The sequence below is a fragment of the Homarus americanus genome, unplaced genomic scaffold, assembly GCF_018991925.1.
Source record: "Homarus americanus isolate GMGI-L3 unplaced genomic scaffold, GMGI_Hamer_2.0 scaffold19318, whole genome shotgun sequence".
Lineage (NCBI taxonomy): Eukaryota > Metazoa > Arthropoda > Malacostraca > Decapoda > Nephropidae > Homarus > Homarus americanus.
Window position 1 is genome coordinate 5,735,446 of NW_024732238.1, and position 23,236 is coordinate 5,758,681.

A 23,236-nucleotide genomic window follows, 5' to 3' on the forward strand; every position below is an offset into this window, starting at 1 on the left:
TATACGTCACTATGTCTTCAGGCCCTCGATGGTGATAAGTAGATAACCTACTTCCTCGCTATATCATAGACGTTTCCTATAATCTTCATTCACAGCCAGACTGATACGTGTCCCGATGTTTTTTTTTTTTATGCTCGGACACGTACGATCAAAGTCGCGTGTCCTAAATATACAATTACTGCATGAGGTCAATTCCAACCATGCCCTACTTCAGGTCAGGTGTTATAGTTTGTGCCTATGTCTAAACGTGGTGTGTCCATGTCCTAAAGCTTGTAGGGCCATACCATGTCCTTAACCCCGTGTGGTCACAGGCATATTCTAAACCACATATCTAGGACCATATACATTAAACCACACCCATGTCCTACGCTCGGTCTATTACACCACACCCACGACCTTCACCTAACAAGTACTATTCAGATAAGTCCGGACTTGTCCTCAATATTCATATACAAGGTGATCAACAAGTGACTATGCACCTGTAATAACAAGTACGTGGCTCCTTGTATTGTCTACCTTGTTCTATTGACAGTAAACTTTGGAAATAATCACATTAAATCTTACAAGTAGCTACCGTACCCAATATATACCGTCAGGAGAACAAAAGGTATAGAACAACGTAGGTATATTCAAGGAGGAAGTGTAGTGTTTGTTTACTATAGGTGCACAGGGACTTTTCGATCGACCACCTCGTATCAAACGCTACACCTTGTCATCCCAGTTACTTCATCCTACCCCTCTTTCCTTACCCCACCTCATCCCCTTCTTAAATCCAGTCAGATGTACTCTCTTAATCCAGTCAGCTGTACAGCCTTAATCCAATTAGATGCACTCCCTTAATCCAGTCAGATGTTCACTTCACTTCAGTCAAGTCAACTCCAGTTAATCCATTCTATTCCAGTGACTCCAAAGCTTCCACGAACAGCCACACTAAGGATGCAATTCGTTCATCAGACAAAACCACATCCTGACAAATGTTAACGCAACCCATTTTAACCTCATGGATAAAAATAACGATAGAGACAAAAGAGAGACACACACACACACACACACACACACACACAGAAAAAATAAAGTCAGGTTTGGAATTTGTTTGTTTATTTGAATTTTTGGTGTTGTTAATTTAGGGTTAACAATTTAGCATTATTCCTGGATGTGTGTGTGTGTGTGTGTGTGTGTGCCGTCACCAAACAATATCCGCCTTCATTTACACACAATACACACGTCAGACTTCAATGTTCTTTCTTATTCACAACACCAAGTTAAGAATGCACTTTTTTTTCGATAACCGGAACACCTGAAGTGATCCCGATCCTTTATCTACTCTTTTCCTACACAACACCTCCATGGCCGGTGACTTCCTGCACGGCTGAGCAAATTATAAAGTCAATTTTGTCATGTCACTCGGGTGCCGCAGCTATATTCCTGTCCACCATGCAACTGTCTGTCCAGTGGTGGCTCGCCGCTGCAATCACGCTCGCCGCCACAGTCCTCAACCAAGTCTGTGTTTTTTTTCTCCCTCAGATATATCAATCTTCAACACGCCACCAACACAATCACTCTTTCCCCAGGATGACTCTTCCATCACTACAAGTACACGTTACCCCCGAGTCATCCACTAACACCTGGTAACCTGTACTTCTCACTGTCACCCTCTTTATGGAATTAATGTGGAAAAGTGCACCACATACGGGAGCTGTTTCCACCCTAGACACCGCCCTCCCCTAAGAGCACCAGCAGCTCAGCACTCGTCAATCACGCCTCTGTGGGCTGTCTTTTTTATGTGGTTGAAGGTACAGCACACCACAACACTAGCACCAGCCTCCTGTACCCCCGTGTTGGTACTTCAGCTCCACCACACCTGGGCATATCACACACACACACCCTTCCCAGAGGCTCTTAACTTTGTTTATCACGATATCACTCAACTTTCTGACAACAACCACCGCTACCCGCACTATCACTCACAGCCACAACTTCACCACTATGCTCCCTCTCGGTGTTGATGCAGTAAAGCCACTCTCAATATTGTTCAGTACAAGTTACGGCCCGAACGAGCGATAAGCGAAGGGACAAACGTCAAGAACTCGTGTCGGTGCGTCTGTCTCCTAGCACGGATCAGCTGATACTGAGGTCCGGACGGGACGGGGTACTACTTCAACCCTCGCTGCCACACACACAAACACACTCACACGCGCGTCTACACATATCCTCACGACCGTGTACACCTGTCAAATGGTTGTTTATCTTTCTGTAGGAAGAAACGACATTCAGGGTATAGGTTCTGATTCCTTATAGTAAAAACTAATCAAATAAAAACACTCACCTCAAAAATCACAGAAAGTTGGCGACCCGCACTTGCCGCCTCCCTGCCACATCACTCATGACACTCAAAGCGGCAACAGCCAATAACAACAAGCCAGTGGTACCTATGGTATCCTTAGTCCACCAATCAGAGCAACATACCTTGACGTCATGACTACTCAACCCAATCACCATCCAGGTTCAGTGACGCAATAACACCAACGTACCAATGAGGAAGACGGAACTATTAAACCAGTGAAAAAGTGGAGTATAAACGGAAATTATTTACACCACAGCGTCGCCCCGAGGCCCCAACCAAAGCCACAAACTATTTAGTAAAATGGCAGAGAGAAAAATTGGGTGGTTCATATTGTGACCTGACCAGCATACTGTAGGTGAGAAGGGGGGGGTGGGGCAAGAGGTAGGGGGGACACGGAGGGGGAAATATACACTAAACACGGCATAGTGACGTAGGAAAGTAATATTCAATAGTGTGTGTGTGTGTGTCAACATTGCGGCTGACTGCATGTAATTCCCGTCAAGGTGTCAATACATATGTGTCATTATTATGGTGTCAAATGATATTGACCTATATGGTGTTATGTGGTCGTGTTCCAGGTGTCATCAAGTGGTCGTGGGTGAAGGTCGTGCACGCAGCTCATTCATCTTGGTTAAAGACTCTCCCCCACCCCCCTACGACGTTCCCAACCTCCCACCTCCCCCCGACGTCCCCAACCCCCACCACGACCCCAACCCCCCCCACCTCCCCGACGTCCCCAACCCCACCACGACCCCAACCTCCCCCCACCTCCCCACGACGTCCCCAACCCTCTCCCACCCCGACGTCCTCAACCCCCCACCACGTCCCCAACACTCCCCGCCCCAACCTCCACCTCACCCACTCCGTCTGGTCACACCTCCCAACCAGAGCAGTAAGACTTACCAGCTTATCACGTGTTTCCTGGTTTATACTTGATAAAACACACACACACACACACACACACTGGATTAAAGACGGGTGGCTGTAGAGGCAACTAGTGTACTGAAACGTTTGAAAGTTTATCATTTGTTATGCGGTCTTCAGAAGATCAGATTTTGGGGGGTGTTGTGTGGGTGTTGCCGGGGTCAACTGGGTGGTTATGCGTCACTGTTACTGTCCACTAAACACTAAGTCAACGCTTCCTAGGTGACTATATGTGTCATCACGTTACCAGAGGATAAAAATACACAGGCAGTCTCACCTCCATGATTGGGATATACTTGTACAGGATTAGCTATAGCCTGAGCGACTCGATGATTCATGTGTATTTATATCGACGTGACAAATCCGCGTATGAGCACCTGATGTGTTGGTCTCTATCTATACACATTAACTTGTTCCTTTCTCACCTCACCAGCTGGAGGAGGAAGAGACGTGCCGTGAAGACTTGAGGTACACTTTTTGGGTGACCTTAGACGTCAATAGTTTTTCGTGTGTTGCGGTAAGTGACGGGACGTGTCGGTATGGACGGCGGTGGGGGGGCGTGAGGGACCCATGAGAGACACGTGTTTACCTGGCGTCGGTTCCAAAGGGAGCCTGTCTTCCTCTGGTAAATGTTGGTCTAGTGGGTTTGATCAGACCAAATGATACCCCAGCTGTGTGTGTTTAGGTGTACTTGTGGTGACGTTATGGTGTATGATGCTTCTTATGGTGTGTTTACAAGTGGTCGTAGTGACTTGTGGGGGCGTGCTACCTACCTCTTCCTCTGTGTGTTTACTACAGTGATACGGTGGCGGTGGTGGTGCCGGTAGGGTCAGTTAGCACCCAGCACAAACACCACCTCACTGCCCCCACCTGATAAACCAACTAGACCTCTCCTCCTCCTCCCTCAACGCCTCCACATCCCAACCATACACATTCCCGGTGTCACCAAAGTACCGAATAGACGTGTGTGTACCGTGAGATGGAGACAGTGTTGGGTAGATGACACAAGGCTCGCTCTAACACACAACCCCATGACATTTCTTACTTCCTCTACCACACCACGACAATCGCAGCTTATCTTAGTGTGGAAAAGTGCTTATGTGTCAACAACAAGCGCGCGCGAACACAAACACACTGTGGCAACAAGAAGAAACTATACCCCGCCCCTTCTTCCTTCAGAGCCCCCAACCTCCACCTTCACTTGGGTTAACACCGTCCCTTCACCCACCTGCACCACCACGATCATCCCCTTCACCCACCTTCGCCCATCCCACCACCCTCACCCACCTGCACCTCAGTTACGCCGGGGACCTTGAAAGGGAAACGCCAATACATCACTCACTACAGTCTCACGCCATCAATCACTACAGTCTCACGCCATCTAGCCACATCCTCCTGCACCGACTAGCTGGCTCACGGGAAATAAACTAACTGGCGAGGAGGTGAGTACGCCGCGTCAACACCTAGTACCTGCGTCAACACCTAGTACGCCGCGTCAACACCTAGTACCCGCCCATTATAAAACCTGAAAAAGGTGGCCCAGGTGACTCTCTCTCCTTGATGCCACTAGTTCTTGTTGCTGGGGTGATGTAGGTGATTCGTAGGTGAAGGTGGTGGTAGAGGGGGCGGTGCAGCTCTAGGAGGCAGTAAGGCAGGAGCGTGCGCGCACACACACACACACCTTAAAAGTATGAGCGAAATGAGGAAGAAAGAAAAGAGAAAGGCGGAGAAAACGGGTACGAGAGAGAGAGAGAGGGAGAGAGAGAGAGAGAGAGAGACGCAGCATTACCTTGAATCAAAACAAGATAACAACACTGTGACACAAACCCACTACGACATGGCTGTGTGTGACGCAACAGGAAAACGAAAAACAAAACAGAAGAAACAAAACAAGGAAGATGAAAAAATTAAGAGAATGACAATACAGATCTTTGGTGTTAAAAGGTGTGATAAGACAGGAGGAGGAGGAAGAGAGAGGAGAGCTGACAAAACACACCAACCTTGAGAGAGAGAGAGAGAGGGGTTAAAGGGTAAGAAAGGTGGAAGGCTGAAGGGAAAGAGAGAGGGGTGACGGAAGAGACGGGGGTGGGTGGGGGAAGGAGGAGGAGGCGGTCGCTCACAGGTGCCAGGAGGGAGGAGGTGTGTAGGTGGGGGTGGGGGGTGCCAGGAAGAGATAGGGAAACAGGAGAAGGTGAAAGTTGAAAGTTGAATGTTGACAAGATAACCAGTTGTTGAAGATGGTGGTGATGATAAGGAGGAGGAAGAGGAGAAGAAGGAGGAGGAGGAAGAAGAAGGAGGAGGAAGAAGAGGAGGAAGGAGGAGGATGAAGAGAGGAGGAGGGAGGAGGAGAAAGGGTTAGGACGCACAGACTTAAATAACAATACACGGAATGATGATAGTGATGATGTCAGGAGGTCTGGTGACACTTATTTGCACCACCACCATCACCCCCCCCCTCTCTCTCTCTCCCACCCAAGTGAGACAAAACCTTCCAAAGACTCTCTGAGAGAGAGAGAGTAAAAGTAAACACGATCAGACCTCCCTCCACCACCAGACACTCCCTCCACCACCAGACACACCACACCACCCTCCCCTACACCACCAGACACTCCCCTAGACACACCACCAGACACACCACCAGACACTCCCCTCCACCACCCTCCTCTCCACCACCAGACCTCCCCCACCACCAGACACTCCTCTACACCACCTCCCTACACCACCAGACACTCCCCTACACCACCAGACACTCCCCTACACCCCCAGACACTCCTCTACACCACCAGACACTCCCCTACACCACCAGACACTCCCCTACACCCCCAGACACTCCTCTACACCACCAGACACTCCCCTACACCACCAGACACTCCCCCACACCACCAGACATTCCCCTACACCACCAGACACTCCCCCACACCACCAGGAGTCGACAGTAGCATCAACATATACCAGTCAGGATCCGGTCTATACCAGTAAGTTGATAAAAAAATGGACGGGTACATCTGAACAGGACACAACTGGTCGAGGCTCTGTGTCCCGGGTGCTAGGGCGGCAGTTGTGTTAGCCAGAATGTTCCTCCCAACACAACGGTCAGTTCACACTAATTTATATCATTAGTGTAAGGAGCGTGACGATGGTGAGTGTACTTAGTAATAGTGTGAGTCATGTGGTAGCTAGGTGGGTGGGTGGGTCAGGCCAGCTGGGACCAGTGACGCCAACACACCCCATAGCCACCTACCCTGTCATCACCTATTACCATGAATCAGGCCACCATCTCTTACTACCATCAACCACCACCTACTATAATAAGCCAGTCATACTCCTGCCAGGGACATCAATGTCAGTGAGGGTGAAGGTGTGCCAGGCCCTAACTTACCTTGACGATGATAGGGAGATAGTGATGCTGATAGTGAGGCGTGTGATAGTGTGATTGAGGCCATGAGAGAGAGAGAGAGAGAGAGAGAGAGAGTTGTGCGAAGAATGGGCAGTGAGGACAAACATGATAAGACAAGGTAAAGGTGCTAATGGTGTGTGTTTGATAAAGGGGCGTCAGTGGTAGTGTGGTGACATGAGTTTGAGGGCAGTAACACACACACACACACAAACGTCACCAGCACTCTCCTCCACCCACACATTCGAGTCCACACACCGATTTAGCAACTAGGTAAAAAAAAATCCTGAAGGTGAAGAGACGAACCTTCTTCCCCTTCTACAGTCTCACATACCTGGAGGTGAGACGTGACTACCGAACACCTCCTCTGCTCCAGTAATTCATATTAAAAAGGGCATAATGGCAGTTGGGTGTGAGGAAGGTCAAGAGTTCTGGATCCCACGCGAGCACAGTGAGTTGATGGCACCATGTATGTATGTATACCCTCTCCACCCCACCACCTTCCCCCAACATGATCCTGACTGACTGGTTCTCCTCCCTCCCCCATTCCCCCCCCTACACCACCTCCCGCCTCCTCCACCATTAACCCACACTCCCACCCTCTAACCTATACACTCCTTCCCCCACACCAACCCACCTTCCCTCACCCCTAACTAACACTCCCTCCACCTCTTCCCCCACACCAACCCGCCTTCCCCCAGACTATAGTGTAGGACGTGCAGCCCCCCCCCCCACACGTCCGAATTGTGGGCCCAATTTTGTGGTGGGAGTGAATGAGAACCAAACAATAGCGTGGAAACTTTTTTTTCTTTACAACTTCACCTGCGCACCACCTCAACCTTCTCGAGCTGCTCACACGACCCTCAGATCAACCAGGTTGTTTTGAAACAACCATAAAAATCCCCTTATATAATACGTAAGACAACCCAAGGATATTACACTCAACCAAAGAAATTTACTGGATAACCCTATATAACCCAGACAACCAAATGATAAAGTCAAGACCCCCCCAAAAAGGCCATTCAACCAAAACAACACTCAATACCCCACTGTCCACGCAACCAAAATTTCACAGTCCTTAAGACAACCAAATCATTACGAACACCCACCAACTTTGTACACCAAGACAACTCGACATGTTTACCAGTCTAAGAACACCCCCACCCCCTCCCCTACCCCTACCACCTCCTCCCATACCCCTACCACCCCCAACCCCTCCACAACCCCCAATTATCCCATCACAGGAAGACCCAGACAACACAACAACACCGGGTTACTTCTACGTCCGCTGCCGCCAAGTCACTATCATGGGGAGGGAGTCGCGTAAGCCGACGACCCACCCATTAACCCACCCGCCCACCCATCAACATATCCACTCACCCACACACTCAGTTACCAACACACCCACCCACTACACCAGGCAAGGAACATGTAACACGAGAGAGCACTAGACCCCCTGATGTTGCTACCTCCCGGTGTCAACACGAGTACCCTGCTGTAGCTTCCGTTCCTATTGACGTCAATCTGGGACTTCATTTAATTTTTCTTCTTCCGTTGGTGAGGTCTCGTTAGTGAGGTCTCTTAACGTCATTCTTCTGCTCCTCGTTCACTAATGCTGACGTCAAACAGGGCCCCTCATGGCTGCCAAACCACACTCTTAACTCATACGTCTGCTACGACTCAGGAATCGCGATAGAATTATATAACGATAAATTAGAATGCAAGGAATATACGGGTGGTGGCGAGAGAGAGAGATGACACCCCCCCACTGATTACCATGTATTAGTCCTATGATAAAGTTATCTTAACCTCTAGAGTACGATGACAAACTCTTAACCCGTTGCATACGATGATGTATTTCCTTGAGTACGATAATACTGTACCGCAGGATGTTACGGAGTCGTACTCTGGAGGGGTTAAGGTGTCGTACTCTGGATGGTCAAGGTGTCGTACTCTGGGGGGTGTTATGGTGTCGCACTCTGTGATTAAGGTGTCCTTGATATAATGGACGTCCATCTCTGTACCATTCGTTAAATAGAGATCACCCACAGCGAGCATCATCCACACATGATTTACCTTACGAGGAAATATTTACATTACGAACCTTCGGAGAATCTAGCAATAAGACCTAAGAAAAGTAATGGATGATGAAAGAACAAACAAGAGAGAGAGAGAGTGAGAAAGTGAGAGGGGGTGACACAAATAGACTGTCCCGGAAACAATGCCAGAGGAATCATTATCATTATCACGGGCATTAACGCAACAGGAAGATGGTGACATTATGAGAGAGGGGGGGGGAGGGGTGACGGAGGTGGTGTTAGAAAGGAAGAGAAAGGGGATAGCTGCTGAGTGGAGGAGAGGGAGGTATTGGGAAGGATTTGGAGAGGGAAAGTCTATCTAGGAGGAGAAGAAGATATGTACTGTATGTGTGTGAGTACCCAAAGTAAGTCAAGAGGAGTGGGCACGTGAGTGGTGTGGGTGAGTGGGTGAGAGGTTTGGGTCAGGTGGTGGTGAGGAACAAGTGGTGTGTATGTGAGAGGTGTGTGTGTGTGTGTGTGAGAAAGGTGTGAGAACAGGTACAGGTGATACTCTTAGACCCGTGAGAATGTCCCAAAGAAGCAACACGATCCACCAAGGGACGAGACGGCCCTGATTCCTCACACTCGTCCCTCTTACCTCCTGAACGGGTCTGACGGCCAACACTCCCTTGGCCCAGTCCTACCAACTCCCTCCCTCTCTCACTCCCTCTCTCTCTCACTCCCTCCCTCTCTCACCTTCCTCTCTATGTCACACAACTACAGAATCATGCGGCCAAACATACACTCACCTAATCACTCTCACTCACCTACCCAACACACACACACACACACACACACACACACATTACAGCAACAACTTATGAACGAAGGAATTCCGGGTAAGTGGAGGTCCCGGAAGCAATGTGTATCAGACGAAGAGGAGGAAAAACAGTTCAAAATGAGAGAGAGAGAGAGCAGGCTTCCATCACGGGCTAAGTAAGTGCCAGTTGCGACACCCTTGTTTATCTCTGCTCCAGCTCACTCCCTGCTGCTACAATACCTACTGGAAGTATGTAGCTGATTCCTGTGCTGGTACTTCCCCCAGTGTACTACCGACCCTGTTGTTACAGTACACCTCAAACTCCTTTAGTCACAAGAGTACAAAGGCAAATGTACTTCTGTCGTAAACTCAGTAAATATGCAAAGCCTCTGAATGAGTGTGGCACGTTTAAGAGCTGTGCAGGCAACTGGGATAATAAACACAGCCTCCTTAGCTCTCGTGTACACAGGAGTAAATTACACAATATATTTATACAAACATCACGGCAAAACTGGTGTGTTGATTTTTTATTTAGCAACTGCCTCTTGTGCTGATAACCCCACACAGATCGGTAATAATGTTTTAATGGAAAATAAAATAAATTTAAATGTAGAGTAATATTATCACACAACATTTCAATTAGAGATGAAAACAACAGCGAAAAAAGACAATATATTATAGTTAGGCATAAAAATAAGAAAAAGAAAATGGTTCACGTCCATTTTCTTTTATGCGCTGATGAGTCGAGCTATAACAAAACTAACCTACATTATGGTAAGCCAGGTATCTGCGTCTGACGATAATATGACACATTTGATGCCCTAACTTGCTATAACATAAATCAAAGTAATACCTGTGGTAGGAGTATACCCATATCAGTTATAGCATAAATATTTATCATAAAAGTAAGGTGTCAAGGCCACGAGAAACAAAAATATTAATGTTGATTATAAAGAAGAGCAGACCTAAATGTTTACTATGTGTATTGGTTGACAGGATATCTGGTTACAGGCATCCTATGTTATTTATGTACCTGTGGATATCTTAATTATATAAACACTAAAGGTGTAAGGTATAGCAAGTGTTAAAATTCATAGTGGTGAGTGAAGCAAGTAGGGAGCAGCGCCACCACGTTACCTTGATGATGGGCGTGGAGTAGAGGTGCGCCTGGCAGGGGCAATCATGATGGTGAAGGCCACAGAAGGCATCCTCGTCCTCGTCCTCGAAGGCTGAGGGTGGGGGCAGGAGGCGCGGGCGTGGGCGTGAGCGCTTCCAGAGGGCGACGGCATAACCCAGTATTGCGTCGGCCAGGCCGCGCTGCACGGCCGCCCACGCCACGCGGTACATGTCCTTCCTCACCTCGTCCACTACTCCCTCACCAGGCACCCGCCAGTCATTGTGCCACCTCCTACTGCCGCCCACTACATGCTGCACCACACACACTCTCCTTGGACCGTCCACATACACCCACAAACCTCACTCTCTTCTTCCTTGTCTTATCACACTATCACACAGTAAATTTCTGGTCATTAATCTCTTATCTGGGATATTTTCACTCACTAGTTCTTTCCATTTCCATCACCACTTTCAAGATCGTCGACACAATGTCACTTTAAGGAAGAGTTCACTTATCTGAGTCACACCTCGGCAAGTTGTGTTTACCGGGTAAGGCTGAGTGAGAGCGGTGGGAGGTGTTGGTGTTGAGGCAGGTAGCTGACAAATGCCGCACTGGTCCTGCCTCACCAGTTGTGTGTCCGACGAGCTCGCTGATCCACACTACGAGCCAACCAGTGTAAATAGTCCTTTTCGGCGTCTCTTGAACTGCTGTAAATGTCACGCTGTAAAACCATCACCTGTTAAACTTACACGAACTTGGCGTAATTTTTTCCTCCATTCCCGATATCTCCATGACACCCCCTTCCCTTCCCTTCCCTCCCCCCTCTCTACTTCCACTGATTAGATACGTTTTCTTTCTTAAATCTCGCCAATATATTTTACGTTTTCCCTCGACCAATACTCAACCATAGATTTATTGACCCCCTTTGTCCTTGTTTCCCTCTCACGACTCCACGAATAGGACGACCCACCGAGGTATCTGGCGCCCGTAACAGCAATAACAATTTATCGGCCGGGAGATCAGTCGCTAGGTTGCCTCTATTGGGTCTTACATCTTGTCGGACACACTGTAAATTACCGAAAAAAAAAGGAAAATACGTGTAGAGAAAGATAGGAAAAGGAGGGGAAAAGAAAAGGTAAATGGGAAGAGGAGGATGAGAAGATAAAGGAGGGGGGGGGGGGAAGAATATAAAGAAGTAAAAAGAGAAGACCAAGAAAGAAAAACATTACTACAACACTCGAGGTAAAACTCTCACAGGCACTAGACCTCAACAAGGACCCACCTGAGACAGCATTAGTGTGAGAGTGAGTGTGTTGATTAATGCAGGTGACCCTCGCCCCAGTGCGTCAGGGAACACACACACTGGAGCCCCACCCCCAACACAGTGTCAAAAACCACAGCACTTTCCGCCCACCACCAACACCACTTCCTCCGCTACCACCCGCCGCCCCCACACATCCATAAAGGTATACAAGGAAGAAGAATCAAGTCCACGTGTTGTACTGCTGATGTTGCCGGCTTGACCATCACCACCACCACCACATCGGCGCCACTACTACCACCCTCACTACCACCACCCCAACCACCCAACCTCCCCGGCGCCACAACGCTAAAACGGTGAGCCAAGAACAACACCATCACTACCCACACCTCACTTACACCCCGGGCGTCCCTCACTGCCAACACGCAGGTTATTACAAGCACAACCTCCTCCTTCAGGTAAAATAAACTCTCTGGGTGCTCCCGGCCTTACGTTTCAACACAATATTTTTTTCTCTTTCCTTCTCTCCGTTTTTCTGTTTGCATTCCAACTCTTTATTTTAGTCACTGGAATAAATTAGAATTCACCATTAGGTTACCATTATTATTAGGTCATTTTAAGATTTATTTATTTTTTAATTTGTAACTTGTTATTTTGATCCTGGTGTGTGTGTGTGTGTGTGTGTGTGTGTGTGTGTGGTGGCGAGGCTCCCTGGATTAAATATATCACAACACACTATACTGGAGCGAGCCCCGGGGGATATTTACAGCACCAACACACACTTTTCTCTCAACCTATCAGGGCAGATCATTAAGTGGCCAGCGTAGCAACAGTCCACACAATTAACAAGACAAATTGTAGCGTTTGTGGCGCGGGAGAGGTAGTGTTGGCAGACCCACAGTAGGTGAGTGTTGCCCTGACGACCACACACACACACACATCTCACCACGTGTGTGTGTGTGGTGCCCAAGGAGGATTGGCGAGGGTGCAAGGGAAGGGAATAATGAGCTCCTCTTTTCTCCAGGACAGTGAGGACCAGTCAGTTACACAAGCTACCACCACCGCCACTACTACCGGTAAACAAGGGCCCACTCCACCACTCTATATATATATACTACCAACCACCAACACAACCACCACAATGTCAGTACCACAAAGGCAATTAAAACAAAAAAACAAAACAAGCTGACTGCGTACACTGTTCCTTCACCACTACAGTCAATAACTCTCTATCATTTAGGTAAAACTTTCCACGAACGTCTTGAGGAGTTCTTTGACCAACCAGGAGCTGTGAGGGGTTACTGGTGGGCTGGTTAACTGCACACAACAACAGTCTGGTTGATCCGCGGCTGTCACTTAAGAAGCTGCTCTCTCTCTCTCTCTCTCTCTCTCTCTCTCTCTCTCTCTCTCTCTCATGTAGATACTGCAGTGGGAGGGATGGCCCTAGCTGAATGGCTCATCCAGGAAACCAATAACACAACACGGCTGCACTCGATCTAACCTAACCTAACCTTTTGACCTCCAAGTAAACAAAGAAGCTATAGGGTGTGTATGTGTGTGTGTGTATGTGTGTGTATGTGTGTGTGTGTATGTGTGTATGTGTGTGTGTGTATGTGTGTGTGTGTGTGTGTGTACTCGACTATGACACATAAAGCAAACATTCATTCAGTCAGTCAGTCAGGCAGGATGGATGGAGGGAGGGAGGGAAGGCAGACGGGCCAGGTGGCAGAGTGCTAGGCAGACAAGGCAGGCATGGTGTGAGGGCAGCTGAGTGGGCAGGAGAGGGAGGGGGGGCAGAAGGGCACGGTGCTAAGGACCTTGAGGGCCGGACACAGCAGCGGTGCCCCACACTAAGGCCGGTAAACACCACTGACCTTCACCACCATAACATCAACACACCGCCACCATTACTCACAACCTCGTGTACACAGCCCTATACCCTTCCGTGTTGTGTCCGGCGGAGTGTTGTGAGTGTAGGGGGTGTTGTTGTGAAGGTTGGGTGTGTTATTGTGGGTGTAGAAGATGTTGTGTGGGTGTAGGGGCGGTGTTGTTGTGGGTGTAGGGGGTGTTGTTGTGAGTGTAGGGGGGTGTTGTTGTGGTGTAGATGATGTTGTTGTGAGTGTAGGGGGTGTTGTTGTAAGGGGAGGGTGTGGTCCCCGTATGAAAAAGGAGGGAGAGAGTGTGTGGAGCAAGAGGGGAGGGAGGAGGGAGGTGCCTGCTAGTGGAATACGTAGCCCGCAGCAGCAGGGCAACAGGCAAGCGGTCAAGTGGGTCGCATACAAAGTTGATTTCCTGCACCTCTGACTGTCTACCCGCACGCCAGACCACCCGTCACTGCCACCCCCACCTCACACACTAACCCCACATCTCCACCACTACACTACGCAACACCTTCGTCCACAACACCCACCGCTACACTTCTTCACGTCAGTACACCAGTTCTCACTACACAAACCTATCTCCACAAACCTAACCTACACCCCAGACCCACCACAACACCACCTCACCGCCCGCTACACCTCTCGTTCACCCCGGGGGCAACACACTCATGTTGGCGCGTCGCACCTTCATTCACCTTCACCCACCTGCTGGAGGGCTGGGGGGGGAGGGGGTGGGGGTTAGGGTTAAGACGAGGAGGAGGAGGAGAGGAAGGTGAAGGGATAAGTGGTTTATATGATAGAAGGTATAGATTGGGTAGGTGGGAGGCAGGTAGGTGGGTGGGAGGCAGGTAGGTGGGTGGGAGGCAGGTAGGTGGGTGGGAGGCAGGTAGGTAGGTGGGAGACAGGTAAGTGGGTGGGGTCAAAGTGGTTGGGAGAAAGAAGTGGACAGAGGTATCAGAGTGGGTAGGTGGGAGGGAGGAGGAAGGTAATACTAGGTGGAGGTGGACCCTGGAGGCAAGCACTGAAGCTGACCTAGGGCCTGTTACAGCGGTCTGACTTCTCCCCTCCTGACCTGACCTGACCTCTACAAAACTCTCACCAGATTCTCGTTCTTGGAGGAAAAGTATAAGTATTTATAGTAGTAAACACACAGGTACGCCATATTTCGAGGTACGTAGTGGTAAGAGGTACAGACACGGGCGGAAGAGGTGGAGCTGGAGTGGTCTACCTGTGGCCTCGGGTGGACAGGTGAGAGTCCATTACGATACCTGCTGACAAGAGAGGCGCCCCACACCTGTCTCCTCTCGCCCCCGTCGCCATCTCTCTCTCTCTCTCTCTCTCTCTCTCTCTCTCTCTCTCTCTCTCCACGGCCACAGTATGGTAAAAATGGCCTCGTCGGTGTAAAAAAATATGTAGATTATAGGTGGTAGAGAGATGACCAGAGGCAGTGTAGCACCCGACTCAGGCCTTGTGTGGACGGCTAGCAGAACGAGTGTCTGCCCCACCCACCCACCCCACTACTGGCTCACTACTGCCTAACCTGAATGGATGAGAAGACATGCAGTAGAATGGTAGTGTGGCGGGTGAAACTAAGTGACTGATCGACGTACAAGAGGCCAGACCCAACACGCACGGACACAGGTGGAAAACATATTAATGGGAGTAATAATCCAAAGGCATTCACATTCTACCCAACGGAATGTGACAGGTCTGAGGATTGCATGTGTGCCAAGGTAAACCAGGTGTCGGAAGGTCTGGAGACTAATTAAAGAAATACCCACAACTGGATGAACATAAGAACACAAGATAATCGGAAAAGAACACAAGATAATTTGACAAGACCACAAGATAATCGGACAAGAGCACAAAATCGGACAAGAACACAAGCTAATCGGACAAGAACACAAGATAATCGGACAGAACACAAAATAATCGGACAAAAACACAAGATAATCGGAAAAGAACAAAAAATCGGACAAGATACTGTCTGTATCATGAGGTCGTTTAACATGATATTACCCAATTGGTGTTAAGAGAGAGGAAGAGCTAGAGGGTGAGGCAGGTTACTTTCTCGGCATGATACACTTGATCAGCCAAGCAGTGTCGGGTGAATTGTGTGCCTGCGGGGCCGTCTGTAAGTAAGAACAGTCCAGTTGATCCATGCGCGTGATACACCTCACCTCAACCACGGGATCATCTCTTGTGTTTTCATTTTCCTAGTTTCCCCTCCCTCCTTCCCCCCCTTCAAGTCCTCCTCCATTCCTACTTTCCCCTCTCCTCTTCTCTCCTCTTCTACTTCCTCCTCCCCCCCTCCTCTCCTACTTCCCCCCTCCTCCTCCATTCACACTTCCCCTCTCTAGTCCTCCTCGTTCCTTTCTTACCCACTTCCTCCCCTTTCCTTCTCCCCCCTCGTCCTCAGTATGTCGACCATCTCCTCTCCCGAAGACAAACAGGAACCCCCATCCTGAATGTCCTACAATACAAGGGAGAAAAAAGTTGTGGAGTAGTCAGCGTCCTGCGGGTTAAATACGGATGTTGTGGGACCTTGATACTGCTCGCTCTCTCTCTCTCTCTCCAGGCAGTGATTGCTAACTGTGTCTCTCTCCCTTTATCCTATCCCTCCTTCACCTTTACCCAGCCACCCAACCCACCCTCACCACTCCAAACACGCCACCCAGCCACAGGCCAGGCCCAACCTGGTGGTGATCAAAATAACGAGAAAAAACTGTCTAATACCTGATCTAACCTTGTGTATTTGAAGCCTCGACTCTGATGATGAAGAAACACACAATATAAAGATTAACTCAACACACACACACACACACACACACAGGTTCGAATGTTGGTATTTTATGTGATTTTATTATAAGGTATTTATAGCTCAAGGAAGAGGGAGGAGGGGGAGGGGGAGGGAGGAGGAAGGAGGAAGAATGAAGTGGGGAAAGGAGAAAAACCAAAAGTAAAAATGATATAAAGACCGGACGTCACCCTCTCTAGCCTTATCACGGGTTATTCTTAAATGTCCTCTACTAACGGCTTATCCAGGGAGGGAGAGGAGAGGGGGGGAGACACGTGAAGAAGAACTAGGGACGTGACATATAACACGAGTTCCGTTCATCACACCGCCCACTACTTCCTTATCGTTACTATCCGGTGTTCCAATGTTGTGTGTGTGTGTGTGTGTGTGTGTGAGTTCAATATGATTTGTCTTGAGAGCAACGGACAGGTAAGGCAACGGTCAACAAGAAAGACAACAAACGTGACCCAGCCCACACCTGTACTGCAGCGAAGGGAAATTACGTCATTCAGGCCGTGACATCATACACTTGATGACGTAGGTAGGCAGTATTTCCAGGTAGCTTATTCCCTTCCCTCTCTGGGGCAGGGGGGGGGGCTGGAGGAAGGAGTCGGGTGGAGGGAAGAATGGGGGGTGGGGGGATGGGAGAGAGAGATGAAGGAAGGGATGGGAGGGAGGGAGAATGGGTGGGATGGGGGAGGAGGGATAGGAAGGAGTGGTTTGGGTCGTGGAAATCAATCTCTGCGGCGCGTACCACAATATCACCACACCATGAGGGGGGTGTGAGGTGGGGTGGAAGTAGGGTGAGGGGAGGGGTGAGGGGGGTTGAAGGAGGGGGTAAGGAGGAGGAAGAGTATCTGGATATTCTCTTATCTTCCTCATCCTCACAACTTCCCCTGATATATTTTTTTCTCAATATAATTCCTGTCTTGATTTTTTACCTACTAGAGATCTATCTATCTATCTGTCTGTCTGTCTGTCTGTCTGTCTGTCTGTCTGTATGTCTGTCTTCTCACAACCAACACAGGCCACACACACACACGTAACCTTAACTCATCCCTAAAAAAAAAAAATATATTTCGCCACACCATTACTTCATCTACTTATTTCTCATTAAAATAGTTTCTCACTACTCATTAGCATTATTTCTCATTTCCTATCTGCTTACTCACGTTCATTATCACTGTCGCCTCTCTCCTCATCCGGTTAGTCAAGTGCATTGTTACTTCACTACTGTGTGAGAGAGAGAGAGAGAGAGAGAGAGAGAGAGAGAGAGAGAGAGAGAGAGAGAGAGAGAGAGAGAGAGAGAGAGAGAGAGCTTTTACAACGGCAATAAACCACTTCCTTATCTCCTGCCAATAAGGAATTTCATAAAGCGGCGGAGGAGGAGGAGGGGGAAGAGAAGAGGGGGGAGGAGGAGGAAGAAGAAGAGGAAGAGGAGGAGGAGGATCATCATCAAAGATTCCTCCAGTCTAATTTCCCAGACAAGGATACAGTAGAGTCTCAGCGTAACTAAGCGGCCATTTTGTTCCACCATTGTATCTTCACTATTAAGCTTCCGTAATTCTGAACTGTACAGGTGCTGACGATGTAATAAAGCTTTGGAACTTAAATATCCGCTAACATTTTTTTAAAGCTTGAATCTTAAATAGTTGCTGACGACTTAAAAGCTGATAACCCATTAAGCTGACAACGACTTAAAATCTGGCCAACGCATTAAGCTGACGACGACTTACAAGTGACAACGCATTAAGCTGACGACGACTTAAAAGCAGACGACGACTTAAAAGCTGACAACGCATTAAACTGACGACGCCGCCGCTGTTCTGGACCCCTAAATTTATTACGACGAAAAAATTTGGCGTAACGAGAAAGAAAAGTTTTAATCACATTCACACAGTTTTACAGTAAATTTACCCTCACGACAAGTGCCTCGTTGAACGTATACTATTGTCGTACACCCCCCTCGTTATACGTTCAGTACATCTACCTCGTTAAACGTATACCTTTATCGTAAACCCTCCTCGTTATACGTATGCCTATACCTCGTTAAACGCGTATCATTGTCGTAAACACTCCTCACTGAACATATACCATTGTCGTTAAACCTTCTCGTTAGGCATTTTATATGAGTTTGTTTAGCAGATTATCGTTCGTTTTTTGTTTCGTTTTTGTTATGATTTTATTATCTTAAACGTAACATAACTCGTTAATTATTAAGTATTTTTTACGGACGGGTTTAACGATGAACAGGACGAGTCGAGCAAGTTTAACGAGAGAGACCGTAAAGTGGTTTAACGACAGCTTCTCCTTTGATACTTTCCTTTCATTTATAGGATCAATTACCTGCACTGATTAACGAGAAGTCTAACGATACCATCTCCCTCGATACATCCCTCTCGTTAAACTTATAGTGAGAAGCTCCGGCACGACTAACGAGATTGGGTTTAATAATACCAAGCGTTATGTATCGTCCTCGTACACAACCAACGAGGGGTTTAACGAAAGGTTTAAACGTTACCCTTCTCGTTAATAAAACACGTCAACATCCCCTAACTCGCTTCCCAGACCCAAAAGTTTTTATTTTTGTTTTTGGCTTCAGGTTTTTTGTTTTTATTTTACGTTTACAAATTTAATTAACTGTGCCAGCCTGGGGCAGCTGGCGAGGAGTGTGCTGGCCAGTCTTATTATCAGGCTTTTAGTGGTGTCTTATAGTCAGGCTTAAGTGGTCTTATAATCAGGCTTTTAGTGGTGTCTTATAATCAGGCTTAATGAGGCTTTAGTGGATTATCAAATTACAACAACAACAATAATAATAATAATAATAATAATAATAATAATAATAATAATAATAATAATAATAATAAGGTACGTATTTTAATGACTTCCACCATCAGTTCACGTTCGGAAAAAATACGTCTAAGTTTTGGTTTATTTTGTAAACTTTGTACAAACTTTTAAGTAGTGTGTGTGTTAAGGGAGGGAGGGAGAAGGGGGGGAAGGGAGGGAGGAATGTCGCCCTGTGCAAATATGGAGGAAGGGAGAGAGGGAGGAGGAGGAGGAAGGGAGGGAAGGAATCCTAAACAGGGTGTGGAGGGAGAGAGGGAGGAGGAGGAAGGGAGGGTGTGCCAAGGGAGGTTCCTGAAGCTCCCTCAGGGCCATTGACCCTCACCACCACCTGGCCGACCCACGTGTCTCCTGCACTCATAACACACACACACACACACACACACTTCATCTTGGAGCTGACAGCTAAAGATCTCTCCTCCATCACTGGTCACCTTCTGTCTCCCAGCTGACTGATCGCACCATCACGTTGACAGGAGCACCGTCTGTCACCTACTGCTGCAGTGACACTAATGACAAACGGTGATACTGACAGTCATGACAGTCTGTGACACCAACATGTTGTGTGTACCTGACAGTCTGTAGTGGTATAGCGTGCGGAACTATGAGTTAGTGTGTGTGTGTGTGTGTGTGTGTGTGGTAATGGTTATTGTTATGAAGGTTGTCATATATTTTCGATGGGAGAATGAGATAATTAAATAGGTAACCGGGTGGGTGGGTGGGTGGGTGGGTGGGTGGGTGGGTGGGCGGGCGGGTGGGTGGGTGGGTGGGCGAATAGGCAGGCAGACTAGCTATCTGGTAGGGGCGCGCGACTCCTGCACCACAGGGCTGGGGTGGCTGACTGCTGCAGCTCCACCACGGCAAAACTACAACAAAATCAATAGCGGCGACGACGGGGACTTGTGTGAAATTAACTTAGAGGAGATGAACGGTATTGTCCGGGGGGCGTGAACCAACACACGTGCACCAGGCCTCACACTATAGACCCACGCTCACACCGGGTACTGTACTGTATAGGAACGGTCTAACGCTTGTATCCGGATTTAAGAAGATTCTAAGGTTACTATTTTTTTTGGTCGTAAATAGCGATTAATGGAGCATAAAAGGGTTGAGAGAGAGAGAGAGAGAGAGAGAGAGAGAGAGAGAGAGAGAGAGAGAGAGAAAGAGAGAGAGAGGACAGTATCAACACAGCCTGGCAGGTTCCGTAAATAATAAAAAAAATCGTTCCTACTGTCCTGTCGTGTTCCATCCCACTCACTCACCCTCCCTGAGCTCCTCTCCCACACGTCCCCCCACCCAAGGAACAAAGACAGGAAAGGAAGGAAGGCCCCCAAATTCGTATGGATGTAAATAATACAAGTGAAAAGGCTCCTGCAGAAAGCTCGGGCGTGAAGTACTGTAAGAGACAGCCTGAAGAGAGAGACAGCCTGTACATTACTGTCATATATATATATATATATATATATATATATATATATATATATATATATATATATATATATATACTATACATATATATACATATATATATATATATATATATATATATATATATATATATATATATATATAGAGAGAGAGAGAGAGAGAGAGAGAGAGAATGTTAGGCTGTGTTAGTGTGGCGAGAGACAGGATCTGGGTCAGTGACCTATCAACACCCGTCTGGAGGAGGAGGACTATTACGAGTGGGAGATGAGAGGTGGAAGGTGGGGGGAGGTGACATGACAACGAGGAAGTAACAGAAAGAATGGAAGAAAATCTATAAAGTAATGTAGAAAGGTGAAAATAAATAAAATAATTGCTACTGTGGCGTAATAATGACTACCCAATGAAACACACACAAAAAAAAATCCAACGCCTGAAGACCCTAATCAGGAAACCCGGTGATGTGCACTACGAAGTCGACGAAATCTCACCGACGGACGAACAACCACGAATCAATAACCCCTAAATGTATCAGCAGTGCGGGAAAGACACAATGAAACATCAATATAGACAAATACCCCGCCAGCAGGAGGGTTTTGGGGGGAGGGGCAGGGGGAGAGGGGGAAGGGGGTGACAGATGTTCCCACGAGGACAGAAGGACGCTAACGAGGAACCCCGGGATGACGTAAAGGCGGTCACACCACAGGACGCAACGCCCTCCCTCCACAACGTTTGCGACCCTCCGCGACCTCCATAGGACATCCCACGACCCTCCGCGACCCCCACAGGACGCCGTATGACCTTCCGCGACCACCACAGGATGCCCCAAGACCCTCCGCTACCACTACAGGACGCCCCACGAGCTTCCGCGACCATCACAGGACTCCCCACAACCCTCCACGACCACCAAAAGACGCCTCAGGACCTTCCACGACAACCACAGGTCGCCAGCAGCTCTACGACCACCACAACGCATGCAACCCTCGACCAGCCGTCAGCAATAAAACCCGGTAAGTGACGACCTTTCCACAACACACACACACACACACCACCAAAAAACACTAACCCTATCTCTACCAACTCCACAATGATGGGCTCTACCCCGACCTTATCGATACCATGTTAAGCTATAATGAGCCAAATGCGTTAAGGAAAGAGTAAAGACGGATTCCTACACCTTAACAACCTCGTAGAACATAATGGGTTAATGGAGTTGTCTGGTGATGGTGTAGAAGCGGGTCCCTACACCTGGCAGTAACGTGTAAACAGAGGAGATTATCAGAAGCGTTTTCCTTTTACAGCAGAGTGGACGACGCAAGGAGCTCTGAGAGGGAGATATGGTAGTTGGTAGTATCAAATCCTACGACCGGTTAATGGGACAAGTTGAGGGAGAGGGGAGGGGAGGAAGGAGGGGAAGGGGGAGGAAGGAGGAAGGGAGGGGAGGAAGGAGGAAGGGAGGGAGGGGAAGGGAGGGGAGGGGGACACAATAAGACAAAACACCCTACTTCTCCTTCCCCCTCTCTTCCCTATACACCACCTGGTCAGTAATATATCACAAGCAAAGTCTCAAACACTCGTAGGTTAATTGTATCTCTTAAGCGGAAAGAAAGAAAGAAAGAAAGAAAGAAAGAAAGAAAGAAAGAAAGAAAGAAAGAAAGAAAGAAAGAAAGAAAGAAAGAAAGGGGAGCATATAAGAATTTCGTTGAATTTATAAAGGAGTTGTGGGTGATGGTGTTGTAGTGGGTGATGGGGGGCCTTATATATGAGGTGGTGGCTGTGTGAGGTCACGTCTGGTGGTGGGCCTGGCGGTTGTTAAGGTGTGGGAAGAGGTGAGGGAAGAGGTGTGGGTAGGGTGAGGGAAGAGGAAGATAAAGCTGAGGAAGAGGAAGATAAAGCTGAGGAAGAGGAAGATAACAGCTTAGAGAAGAGGAATGGCACTAACACACACACACCTCACCTCACCTCGCTGGCACCTCATTATGCTTGCTTATTTTTAGGCAATGTTGTGAAGTGGAGGGTGAGGAGACAGGTGGAGGAGGTGATAATGGAGGTAGATGGTAAGAGAGTGAGGGCGCCACACACACACACACACACACACGGAAGTCATCGTACCTCGTGACGCTCACGCCCCACTACTCGTCCACTACTCCGCCAACCCGTGTGCTGCATGTTTAAGGCGACAAATGTATCGTAGTGTTGTGGACGGCAGGGGGTGGTGTTGGGGGTGGGTGGGCAGGAATGTGTGTGTGTGGGTGGAGTAGGGGTGTGTGTGAGAATGGGGGGCAGGGGTGGGTGGGCAGGGTGTGTGTGTGGGTGGGTGGGCAGGGGTGTGTGTGTGTGGGTGGGCAGGGGTGTGTGTGTGTGGGTGGGCAGGGGGGTGTGGGTGGGTGGGTGCAGGGCAGGGGTGGG

The 23,236-nt window shown here is 48.4% G+C and overlaps 1 protein-coding gene across 9 annotated transcripts in view; it reads right to left on the reverse strand.

Moving 5' to 3' along the window:
* Positions 1-23,236, reverse strand: part of LOC121868387 (cytohesin-1-like) — a 205,806-nt gene that overhangs the window by 22,171 nt on the left and 160,399 nt on the right. The window contains exon 2 of one of the 9 annotated variants that reach the window (XM_042368952.1): positions 10,638-11,338. The exons of 6 other annotated variants lie outside the window; for them this stretch is intronic. In XM_042368952.1, the coding sequence (XP_042224886.1) occupies positions 10,638-10,847 (210 nt within the window). In that variant the 5' untranslated portion in view covers positions 10,848-11,338. Of the gene's footprint in view, positions 1-1,968; positions 2,055-2,078; positions 2,155-10,637; positions 11,339-23,236 lie in introns of those variants that run through there. 2 more of the 9 variants (XM_042368947.1, XM_042368948.1) reach the window with 2 other exon arrangements.